At 40.6% G+C, this 12,490-nt stretch overlaps 1 protein-coding gene across 6 annotated transcripts in view; it reads left to right on the forward strand.

The window, feature by feature from the left end:
- Window positions 1-12,490, forward strand: part of camk2b2 (calcium/calmodulin-dependent protein kinase (CaM kinase) II beta 2) — a 51,253-nt gene that overhangs the window by 14,965 nt on the left and 23,798 nt on the right. For all 6 annotated transcript variants that reach the window (XM_028601012.1, XM_028601006.1, XM_028601011.1 and 3 more), the window contains 6 exons: window positions 193-265; window positions 4,157-4,259; window positions 7,606-7,689; window positions 7,782-7,876; window positions 8,027-8,149; window positions 10,539-10,622. In XM_028601012.1, the coding sequence (XP_028456813.1) occupies window positions 193-265; window positions 4,157-4,259; window positions 7,606-7,689; window positions 7,782-7,876; window positions 8,027-8,149; window positions 10,539-10,622 (562 nt within the window). The remainder of the gene's footprint in view (window positions 1-192; window positions 266-4,156; window positions 4,260-7,605; window positions 7,690-7,781; window positions 7,877-8,026; window positions 8,150-10,538; window positions 10,623-12,490) is intronic.

A 12,490-nucleotide genomic window follows, 5' to 3' on the forward strand; every position in this document is an offset into this window, starting at 1 on the left:
CCGTGAGAATAAATGTACGTTCGTGTGTGTGTGTGTGTGTGTGTGTGTGTGTGTGTGTGTGTGTGTGTGTGTGTGTGTGTGTGATTGTGATATTGTGTGTGTGAGATGTTGCTGCCTCTGCATGGATGTGACAGTTGGGGGAATGAATGTGCTCAGACTAACCTGCTCCCCCCCCCTGCTGTTTGCGTGCAGTCATTGCATCCAGCAGATCTTGGAGGCCGTGCTCCACTGCCATCAGATGGGGGTGGTACACAGAGACCTCAAGGTGAGTCACCTGCAGGGGTGTGTGTGTGTCTGTGTGTGTGTGTGTCTCTGTATGTGTCTGTCTGTGTCAGTCTGTGTACGTTGGGAGGGATTTGAAGTTGTAATTGTCTGCGTCTGACTGTTGTACCATATTCTGAAGGCCGGTAAGTGCAGTATTTGAACTAAGCATGTCTGTGCATGTCTGCGCGCCTGATCCATCAATACGCGCGTGAGTTTGTGCCTTCTTGTGTGTCATTAAACTATCTGTGCATGAAGTTAAGTATAGGTACTGCATTTATGTTATTAAGATGATGTTTTTATTTGAACCTTAAGTGAAAGAACAACTTAAAGGGATAGTTCAGATGTTTGGAAGTGTGTTTGTAGGAGCTACTTCTCCAGAGTCAGTGTGTTAGCTACAGTAGACGACTGTCCGCAGGACAACAGGACAACAGTTTGGAGAAGCAGACAGGAGTACCCACACGGGGGGGTGGGGTTGGTAGAGCGGGCGGCCATATATAGAGGTTTACTCCTCGACACAGTGGTAGTGTGTTCGACTCCGACCTGCGGCCCTTTGCTGCATGTCATTCCCCCTCTTTAATGTCTTCAGCTGTCCTGTCAAATAAAGGCCTAAAATGCCCCAAAAAATAATCTAGACACCCCAAAACATCTATATCAGTTTAAGTGGATGCTATATTTAGAATATTTCCAGTGCTTTACTTTGCTGTCAGACAGCCCTTATACAACCCCACTTCAAAGGATCCGAACTATCCCTTTATCATCAGCTGAAATCCGTGTTTTTGCCGACCTCCACTGGTTATGCTCTCACCTCGCTGCAGTGATGTAGAAGTGTACTCTAGGGCAGGGGTTTTCAAACTTTTTGTGTGCGTGGACTAGGGCTGGGCGATATCAAATATCATGATATTTTTGACCAAATATTCTTCGATATCGATACCACAACGATATTGTAGTGTTGACTATCGGTGCTTTCAAAAAATATTTGCACAATAAGATTTGAGATAAATAATCATCAGTAATGTGTATATAATGACTAAGTGGGTAAAGGCAAATAATAGAACAGTTTCAACAGTCTGGTAAGTTCAGAAAATGATGTGCTATATTACGATATCCAAAATCTAAGACGATATCTAATCTCATATCACGATATCGATATAATATTGATATATTGCCCATAATACACAAATTAAAATATGCCTACACACAGTCCTATCTGAATTGATCCGCACCTCTTAATAGGCCAACTACTACTAAGATTATAACTGGTCACCGCATCAGTACAACAAGCTTGTTAAAAGAAAGTTTACTGCACACAACGGCTGCCACATATTTTATTTATTTATTTACTCAAGCGCCCGAGGGCATAATCAGGTTCATTTGAAGAACAGGCTTATTTCCAGAGCAATAGAGTATTAAATCTATACAGTAATAAGAACACTTGAATATAGTCAAAATTTCAAAACCCAGCCTATTTTAGTAATCACACAATAACTTGACAATTTAATTTAAATTTAAATTGTATGTCAATATACATATTCGTAATCTTTAGGGGAATTCCCTGGTAAAATGAAGGTTAAAAAACTTATTTTATTTTGCTTTTCGACGGACCATCTGCAGTACCCCCACGGACCACTAGTGGTCCGCGGACCACGGTTTGGGAATGACTGCTCTAGGGTGTGTTGGTGCACCGGGACGTTACAGGCAGGGGGCATATTACAAAATTCTGGGCCCTGTAGAAAGGCATTTTCTATGGGCCCCTCCCCGCTTCCACAGCTATTCATTCTAGCATCTTTTTGGGCCCCCCTCACATGAGGGCCCTCAATGTCCTTTGTCACCCCAGTCCGACGCCCCTGGTTACAGCTGCAACGGAAACATTTTTTAAACCAGAAAGGGCAGCGAAAACCCTGCTTTTCAGCCTGGTGTTACTCTGGGCATTCATTGAATTGCTCCACGTTATAGGCATGATATAGTACTGCTCATTAAATAATAATTACTTAAAATCTTAAAAAATATTAAATATGAAGTTAGATTTTGTGAAAATGAAAATGATGTCTTGTCCGACACTCGACAAGAAAGTAATATTTTAAACTATTCCTTCAAATCCAGAGTCTCTTCTTCAGTTAAATGTACAAATGATGACATGCTTGTACTGCATAAGTAGGTTCCTCCTCTTCTTCATGAGTCAAGCCTCCTCTAATTGAGTTTCTAAGTCTGCCAGCAGAGGGTGACATGATGACTCTCCTGCAGCTTGAGCACAACATCCAGCTGTTTCTGTGGTGGAATGATTAGTTATTGATTAGTTGATGGCACAAATGTATCACTATCAGTATAAACTGGCTATTAAACAAGGAGCTGTGTTCCCTGTGTGTGTTGTGGACGTTTGCCAGATTGCTGTTACATCAGCGTCTGAGCAGGAAAGACATGACTGTTGCAAAAAGACAAGCTGGTCTTCCTCAAGTGTGTGTGTGTGTGTGTGTGTGTGTGTGTGTGTGTGTGTGTGTGCGCGTGTGCTGCATCAGCTATCTTCTGATCTGGGTTTAACTGGTTGCATCCCACTGGTCTGTCACACTTTCGTTTCTGTTTTCCTTTTAATTAAACTCACATGAAAACCAGAAGTAAGGAAAGGTAACTTTTGCTCCGAAATGGAGGTACGGGGCCAGGTGCGTGGACAGGGCCCCCCTTTACACCTCCCACCCCCTTACCAGAGTCAGCAGGTCATAGGTAGTTGGCTTATTAGTATGATGGATGGATTACTGAATGGGCCTACCGGGTACGGGCCCAGGGCCCCTGGACCAGAACCTCCATATGAAGTGACTACAAAGACAAGCAAAACAACCACATAGGGACAAAACATCCTCTAGGAGATAGGGCTGCACGATATGAGGAAAATATGATATATGCGATAACGTTGTTGAATATATATTTATATTTATATATATATATACGATATTTGCAATAAACGGATATTAAAGTGTACTCAATTCTGCATTTCTGCTGCTTTCAGTATTCTGCTAAAATACAACAAGTTGCTTGTTGAATTTAAAACAAACTAAAGGAAATCATTTCCAACTTTCTTTTATTAAACAAATGGAACATTAAATTGAATATAAAAGGGGACACTAAAGAAAGAATTGAAGTGCAGTTTTCTTCCGATATTTTCCTGTCAACTCAAAATCTCGGAGTGTCTTTCGCAATATGTTGCAGCCTTCGCGGATGTATATTGTGCCAGTTGATATTTTGATGATGATAAAAAAATATATATTGTGCAGCCCTAATAAAAGATGCAAAATGACTGCAAAGAGAAGTAAAATGATGCCAAATGGCATAAAAAATATGCAAAGTGACTACAAATAGACATAAAACGGCCACAAACAGATGCAAAGTGACCACAAAGAGACACAAAATGATGCAAAATGATCGCAAAGAAATGCAAAGTGACTACAAAAAGACCCGAAACCACCACAATGAGATGAAAAATGACTACAAAGAGAAATCACTGGGAGAGTTTTGTCTCTCTTTCAGTCTGAGTGTGCTTGCTCCTGTGTGGGAGGAGGAATTACAAATATTTATTGATAGTATTTCATAGTAGAATGTTTGAAGTTTCTTTGGCATTCATTTCACACTGAATAAACAATGTAACTTGTATTAATGTGCAGTTTATTGTTGCCATGAACCAGAGCGTACACAATTTTAATCAATTTACAGAAGTTTAAAAAAAAAAAACACTCCTCCCTGAATAACAACTTCTTCCAACATGATAAAAAGATGGGTAGCTTTAGCTAGCTGCTTTACCGAGAATGTTTACGCTGTCACAGATTTTGAAGGTGTTATGAGATGAAGTGTTAAAGAGTTATCTTGACGCGAGCAACTCCGTTTGGTGTTTGTGTTGTACATGCAGCCGGAGAACCTGCTGCTGGCCAGCAAGTGTAAGAACGCAGCGGTGAAGCTGGCTGACTTTGGACTCGCCATCGAGGTTCAAGGAGAGCAGCAGGCTTGGTTTGGTACGTTACACACTCACACACACACACACACACACCACGCAACACACAAACACATCTGCATTGTGCTCACAAGGACTTAGTTATTTAGTTAAGTTGTATTTATTCAGGAAGTCTTACAGTACGAGCCACGTAAGCGTTATATATTGTTTTTATTAAGTTTTGCCATAGGTGTAATTAATAAATACAAAAACCCACAAACCTTACATAACCCAAATGAGTGTAAGAGACATGTAACATACAGTAAACAAAGACCATTTGACATACATAAACAGAGCTTGTGAACACAAAGAACATAAAACATATAAAGACAGTATTTGACTGAACGCTACAGGGGACAGTTTACAGTGGGGGTGGGGCTTGGTAGGAGGGGTATTTGTCTGTGGGAATTGAGCAAGGTGAAAGAGCCAGTTATTTCCTCCGACTGCTACGGCCCCCACATAGGCATTATTGACGGAGGGCGATCGCTCCGCTTCCCAGCTTCGGACCCTTGAAGGTGCTTGCCACTTTCAGTTAATTAATTTCTCTTCGAGGGAACACTGACCAGGGTGGCGGCTGTGGCTCGGTGGCTCAGTGGTAGAGTGGTCGCCTGCCAATCGGAAGGTTGGTTGTTCGATCCCTGGCCCTGCAGTGCTCATGCCGAAGTGTCCTTGGGCAAGACAACTCCTCCCGAGTGTGTGTGTGTGTGTGTTTATCTGATGAGCAGGTGGCACCTCGTATGCCACAGTGTATGAATGGTGAATGTATGAATGGTGAATGGTTCCTGTACTATGTTAAAGACTTGTTAAGACAATATATAAAAAAACAGTCCATTCATTCATCGTCTTGGGTGGTGCTAAGAGCCGGACGGAGCCACGGTGGTGCTGCAAAATAGCCTCCGGAAGGAACTTGTTTTGGTGGAACGTGTACGTTCAAAAGTAGTTTTAGTCGTGCAACAGAAAAGCAGTTAACCATAGTCCTCACAAATCCACCGGATTAGGAAAAGGAAAGAAACATCCGGCTGAAAATGAGGGACATTTCCTGGGGGACTTGAACAATCCTGGAAGCGATACGTTGTTGGTATAGACCACTGACCTGTTTCACGAAAACAGGCTCCGCCCTCCTACAACCACGATGGCTGCACCTGATTGGACGAACACTTCACTCGTGGCCTGTCTGCACCCGGATTTCAAAGCGGAACAACATGGCTTATTTCTTTTTACAAAAAAGGTCACACAGGCTTTTCACACATACCGTGCCACCACCACCACGTAATGTGGTGTTAACAGTTCGTGATCATTTCACGGAATTCGGTGAGACCAGGCTGGTGCTACCCACAGATGGTAGCATAAGACAAGCCCAGGAAGTCCAGTTTTTTTCGTTTTAAAGGAAATCTGCAACAAAATCCGCCCCTCTGTTTCCAGCCTCCTCCTCTTCCTCCTCTTGATGATGAAGGGCTCTGCTGCTTGACAGCTCTGATGTGCAGCAGAGCTGTCACGCTGAAGCCTGCAAAGAGAAGTGTAGGCTTCCGCAGGACCGGTCATCCATACTGTCATTTTATCCTTCTTGTCAGCGTGCCCTCGAGTCTTAAGAACAGGAAGGGATTCCTGCCTCCTCTTCCTCCAATATTAGACTCATCTCATGTGACTGACAGGACCCTATTTTTGATCTTTTTGTTAACAGTTTCTGAAGCTTTTCTTTTGTTTTATTCTATTGTGTATATTCTTCTATTCAGGAAGCTAACCAGGATAAATGATTTGGAGGATAGCCCAGCTTCAGCCAGATTGAATCAAGTGCACAAAACGACTTTCTCATTTGACCCAGAGCCAGTATGGAGATCGATTATAAAGAGGCTGCAGCTAAAAACTCTCATTTTACATTAAGCTTCAATTTCATAATGATCTAAGACTATAGATCTATCTTGCTTCGAATTCATTGCCTCACAGAAAAGTAACAGTCTACAGTCACTATTCCCTATAATTAATATTAAAGTAATTACATTACATTCAGATTTTTTTATATTAATTGACATGCATTTTTGTCTTTTTCTTGAATTTCGGACATGATTCATCATTATTTTGCGCTGTCACTGACAGGTATGGTGTCACATTGATTTACACATTTAGTAGGGCTGGGTTCCAACATTTGACTGTTTCGGATATTCGTTCGTGGGGTACATATTCGATTGTCAATTTTGGGTTTGGAATATTCCTCACTTTTGTTTTGTTTTCCTTCGATACTGCGATAAAGTTGAGACTGATTCAACTTTTGAAGAAATGCAACCCGAAGTCGCGCTGCGGTGGCCAATCATGTCGGTTTTGAGGCTGTGTGAGAGTCCCGCACAGGAAACAGGAAACAGGAGACATCACTAAGTCCACTAATCCCCTCTCTCCCCTAAAAATGCCCAAAAAATATAGGAAACTGTCTGAAATGACTTACATAAACAGCGGATAGGAGTTTATACTCATGGTCTACCTCATAACTCTACTTTTCCAGTTTGCACATGCATAACTCTCACTGTTTAATACTATTATTGTTGCTTTATTTTTCCACATGCTGCCTTTTAAAATTGTTTTATTTTGTATATCTGTGGTATACATTGTAGTAGTATACATTGTTTGGCATTCTGTGGACACAAAAGGAAGAATTTTATTGTACAGGGAAACATGTTTCCTTACTGTACATAACTTACATTTCATAAATCAGTTAGATAACTTATATACGAGCCAGCTTTATCGTTGTACGTGACATCTTTTGACTGACAAAACATATTCCAATTCAAAAAGATGTTCAAAGAAATTATATCCCAGAGGTACAGATAAATACAGTGCAATTAATTAATAACCTGGGCTTACATTGAACAATTTGTAGTATGTGTATAATTATTGTTTATGGGTAAATATATGAATTTTCATTGATTACAGATTTATTATCTCATTGACTTATTGTTTTGTAGCTAACTCAATTTAAAAGGAAAGAAAGCGTATAAAGGGGTAGTACATAAGTTTTACTTCTTCCTACTCCTTTTTTAATGTGTAAATAGAGGACTTTAAGTACTGGAAATTATGGAGTTTTATTTTTTAACAGTTTTTTTTTTATATTACTATTTTCTTCGGATGTTTTATTTTATTTACATGTTCAAAATAAAAGCTATAAATAAAATGTATCCAACCTATTCTGGAAAGAGTTAACCGAAGGGGAAGGCACAGCTTCTTCTGGAAGCTCGTTCCATGTAATGCATGTGGAAACCGTAAACTGTAAAAACAAAACACGCTTGTTTAAAGGAAACTGTGCCCTGATGTGTGTTTGTGTGTGTGTGTGTGTGTGTGTGTGTGTGTGTGTGTGTGTGTGTGTGTGTTTGTGTGTGCAGGCTTTGCAGGGACTCCCGGCTACTTGTCCCCAGAGGTGCTGAGGAAGGAGGCCTACGGCAAACCTGTCGACATCTGGGCGTGCGGTGAGCTCTTAGTATATCGGTGTATTTCTGTCGGCCGCCTACTCGCTCTTCTTCTCGTCACTCAGACAAAGGTTGTGTGTTCTGGTGTGTAGGTGTGATCCTCTACATTCTTCTGGTTGGATACCCTCCGTTCTGGGACGAGGACCAGCACAAACTCTACCAGCAGATCAAAGCTGGAGCGTACGACGTGAGCCCACCTCTGTTTTTATTATCACTCCTCTCTGTTTCTCCTACTCTGAATCAGACATTTTTGCCGCTCATGTGTGTAATATTTACGTGGGCATGCATGTATGTGTGCGTGTGTGTGTGTGTGTGTGTGTGTGTGTGCGCACTTTAGTTTCCCTCCCCAGAGTGGGACACGGTGACTCCGGAGGCTAAAAATCTGATCAACCAGATGCTGACTATCAACCCAGCCAAGAGAATCACTGCCCAGGAGGCTCTGAAGCACCCATGGGTTTGCGTAAGTACATCAGGGTCCTTACCATAGAAATGAAATGGATAGAAAGGCCATTTCTGTTCAAATCCACCTAGCAGAATAGTTGTGTACTAATCAAATGACTGCAGCTAACAGTTCAGTGGCCTTTCCATCCATTTTATTTCTATGGTCCCTACGCAGTATGGAAAAGTATTACATTTGAATTTAGTCGTCTTCAGGTCTGGATAAGTATGAAAAAAAGGAAAAGAGAGTTAAAAACATGTTTGTGTTGTCAGTAGGGATGTAAATCTCCAGTTTTATCACAATTTAATATCACATCCATTCTTTGGACAACGATACGATGCTCGTTGATTTCACAAAGTCACGATACAGCTTTGATTCAATTCAGGGGCCAGCGATCGATACGAGACGATATCATTAATGCCCATTCAAATCATTCAGTTCAATATAAATCGAGACACAAAAAAGCAATAATGATCGAGGGCCACTGACTGGTTCTAACTGTATTCTCCCATCATGCAACACTGTGGGGACATCTACTCAATGGAAGTTTGAATCACTTCATTCTGAAACTATTTTTGAATGTAAATAATACATTTGGTGTGTAACTTGTTAGGGGTGGGAATCTTCACCGGTCTCACGATTCAATTTGATTACAATTACGCCTCAAATGTATAATTATTATTGCTACACGTGGTTTTCATCGACAAATTCAAGAAGTCAGATATATATGAACTCCCATTTTTATTGCATCTGCTCTTAAAAAGACACTTCCTGAACGTAGCAGAGTCTGAACACAGCAGACAAAAGGCTAAAAAGGCAGCAAACGGAAAATCAACAAGCAACATCGGTAGGCAATAATGTATTATGGTCTGTCACTGCATCGATGCAGAATCATCCAGGTCGCTATGCATCGATGCGATGATTAATTTCAACGCCCCTATAACGTGTACTGTTTTTATCTCTATTCAAATCGTTTTTATTGAAGGAAAAGAAGAACATCAATATAACAGCTGAAACGGTAGCGTTTACACATCCGGCACCCTGTCACTGCAGACACAAATTAATATAAAATGCAATTTGTAAATCCTCAAAAAAAAACTGCCCGTTTGTGAACATCTGTCTAAAGCTGCCAAAATAATCAGCAGCATCTGTTTCCGAACATGCAAGCTCTGATATGTGCACGTGATTCTGGGTCAGCTTATCTTGAACGATTTGTTCCCCAGGAGGGCAAAAGAGCATCCTACAGCACGTATCTCAGGGATAAGCTCGTCATCGTCAAAAAATATCAGGATCACCGGCTTTACGAGAACAAGCAGGATACTCTGATATGTACCGTTAAAGTGGAGCAGGTTATCTGAAAGAGATTGTTGCTTATACGAGCGAAAAGAAAAGAGAAACAGGCAAATGTTTTAAAGGGCATTTACTTGTTGCAGAGTATTTCTACTCTGGGGTGTATTGCTACTTTTATTTAAGTAAAAGATCTTGAGTACTTCTTCTGCCACTGTATATTAGGGGTGGGAATCACCAGAGGCCTCACGATACGATATCATCACGATACTTATGTCACGATACGATATTATTGCAATTTTAAACATATTGCAATATTCTGCGATATATTGCAATGTATTACCTTTTTTCCAACTTCAAATTTTTACCAATTTCAAATGATGTCCCCAAAGGAAGATTTTGTCAACATCTGTTTTATCTAAAAAGATACATTTCTCTTGTTTGTTCATCTCTCTTCAATTATATTGCTGCAAAATGGGATTGTCAAGCAGACAGACTGACCAACACATATATCATAAAAGATCAATACTTGGCGTCTGTGTGTCGATACGGTATTGCCACGAAAAATATCGCGATACTATGCTGTATCGATTTTTTCCCCCACCCCTACTGTATATAATAGTATAACATTTGCATAGGAATTATGTGTTAAGGGATTCGGAGAATGTCGGACCCAAATACAGGGACAGCATAAATTAAATAATCATGATTTCAATGTTGACCAAAATAATTCTGTTTAACATTTCTTCCATAATTGTCATGGAGTAATTTTATATTACATTGTTGCTACTTTCACTGAAGGAAATGATCTGAATTAAATGCTTCTACACCACTCTGCAGAGCGGCATACTGCTTGTGCCGGCTTCAGATGTCCTATCACATACTGTATTAATAAACACCACGATTATATATGAGAGTGATGGTTGTCAGGACACCATAAAGCCGATTTGAATGTGTTCAGCCTGGAGGATTTTTGCCAGAAATGTCGTCACCTAAAGAGCCGTAGAATCAACAGTGTCTTCCGACAGCTCCTGCCCACATGAACATGTCACTGTCAGAGCTGCTGTTCTAACGTTTTATTTTCAGCATCTCTCTCTCTCTCTCTCTTTCTGTCCCTCCACAGCAACGCTCAACAGTGGCCTCTATGATGCACAGACAGGAGACCGTCGAGTGCCTGAAGAAGTTTAACGCCAGGAGGAAACTCAAGGTGTGAACATGCTCGATCTCTCAAAAAAAGAAACACATTTTTGCCTCCTCCACAGTATCTGCATCTTTACTCGGACCAAATGAACGTGAATCTATGCATCCTTCCCACCAGATTCCCTCCCTTCTCGTCCATTTAACCCTCCTGTTGTCCTCGGGTGAAATTTGACCCGTTTTTTAAAGTTTCTACGCCAGAAACACGGCTTTCTTTTCAACCAAATTTCCTAAAAATAACATTGATGGTTCCATACACTAATTGATGATCACTACTTTTATGGTCTACCCGGGAGGAAATCTGTGATCACCAATAAACAAATGTTTCTCTGACCTTAACTATTAGTCGAGATAATTCCTAATCATTTTTACTCAAAAATTAGGCGTGATTTCATGTAAATGAGATTTATTCACCATCAATTCCATAAAGAAGTGTAAAACTAGTGGTAATAAGTTATGAAGTTGGCCAAAAAGATGTAACACAGAATTGGGTGATCATTTATAGACAATAGACAATGTGAGGGTTAAAGCCCCTTTCAGACCTGGAGTATGTAACATTGCTGGCTTCTTTTTATCTCTTGAGCCCAGGTCAGAGCAGAGCAAGTGCCAGCAGGTCAAGCATCAATCATCACATCCGTACATGTATTAAATAGATCCATCAAGACTATACAGTAATAAAAAGAACATACTAATATTGGCATCTGAGCCATTTTTTCAGTGCCTTCTTAAAACCTCCTAAACTTCTGACCATCTTTAGATTTCCTGGCAATGTGTTCCACAGGCTTGTTGCTACATACAAAAAGGCCTCCTTACCTAAATTACTCTCAACTCTAGGAGGTACAACATCAGCAGAGCTGCCCCTGGTGGAGTAGCTGTGAACAGTCTATGTACCATGCCCAGGCAAACCCGAGAGACTCGATCTTCTACTTTTAACCACCCAATAGGCTCAAAATGAGAAGTGTCAAGATGAGATATCATGGCTAGGTTCAGAATAAGCCTTACAACCTTATTTTGAGAAGTCTGAAACCTACAGCGGCTACTTTTACGTTAATGTTTTATTCAGACATTTACAAAAGAGCCCCAATGCTTGTGGGATATTTGGCACCTCACGCGCCAAAAGAGAGAGAGAGATTTTGTCATGTTGTGATTGTTCTCTTGTGTAAAACGTAATTTAGCCTCGGCAGTAATGAAAAACAGTCATTCCAGTAAAGCTTATTTGAATTGAGGGAGAGAGCGAACAGCAGTGAGTTATAAATGTTATCACAGCGAGGAAGAGCAGTGTTTTCTGTCTCTCAAGCTGCATCGCTGATGATTTGTTCTTATTTTGAAGCCTTAATGACCGATGTGGGCGCGAGTGATGCTCCACTGATACATTTACATATCAAATCAATCATTTAGCGTTATTAGAGAGAGCCTGTTTCATAAAACTAGACACTGCACTGGCATTAAAATGACTGGACGTTAAGTTGGGGCTTCGATTCATTTTCATTAGCTCACATTCTCGTTTAAGCATTTTTTATTGAGGCTGGAGTCAGTGTGCGCAAATCATCAGTCAATAAAAGAATAATTGGAGAATATACAAAACTGATACAGACAACAGTCTTGTTTCAAGACAGGACAGGAAAACCAAACACACTTTTACTTTCTGTAAAGCATCTCGCTGCATATTCATTTATTCATCCATGTTGTTGGAATGAATACAGAACTGAATATACCGGGGGGTCACTAAGCCGGGACAATGTTAGTTAAAATTTTGCACAAAATCTGGATGAAAACCTGTCAAATTGTTTGTGGTTATGCAAAGGTTTTTTTTGCACGCACACCACAGGTGGAAATGGGATTTTAAGGCTCCTCAAGAATTTAAAAATGGTCTATTTC

The sequence above is a fragment of the Perca flavescens genome, chromosome 16 (genome assembly GCF_004354835.1).
Source record: "Perca flavescens isolate YP-PL-M2 chromosome 16, PFLA_1.0, whole genome shotgun sequence".
NCBI classification, from domain to species: domain Eukaryota; kingdom Metazoa; phylum Chordata; class Actinopteri; order Perciformes; family Percidae; genus Perca; species Perca flavescens.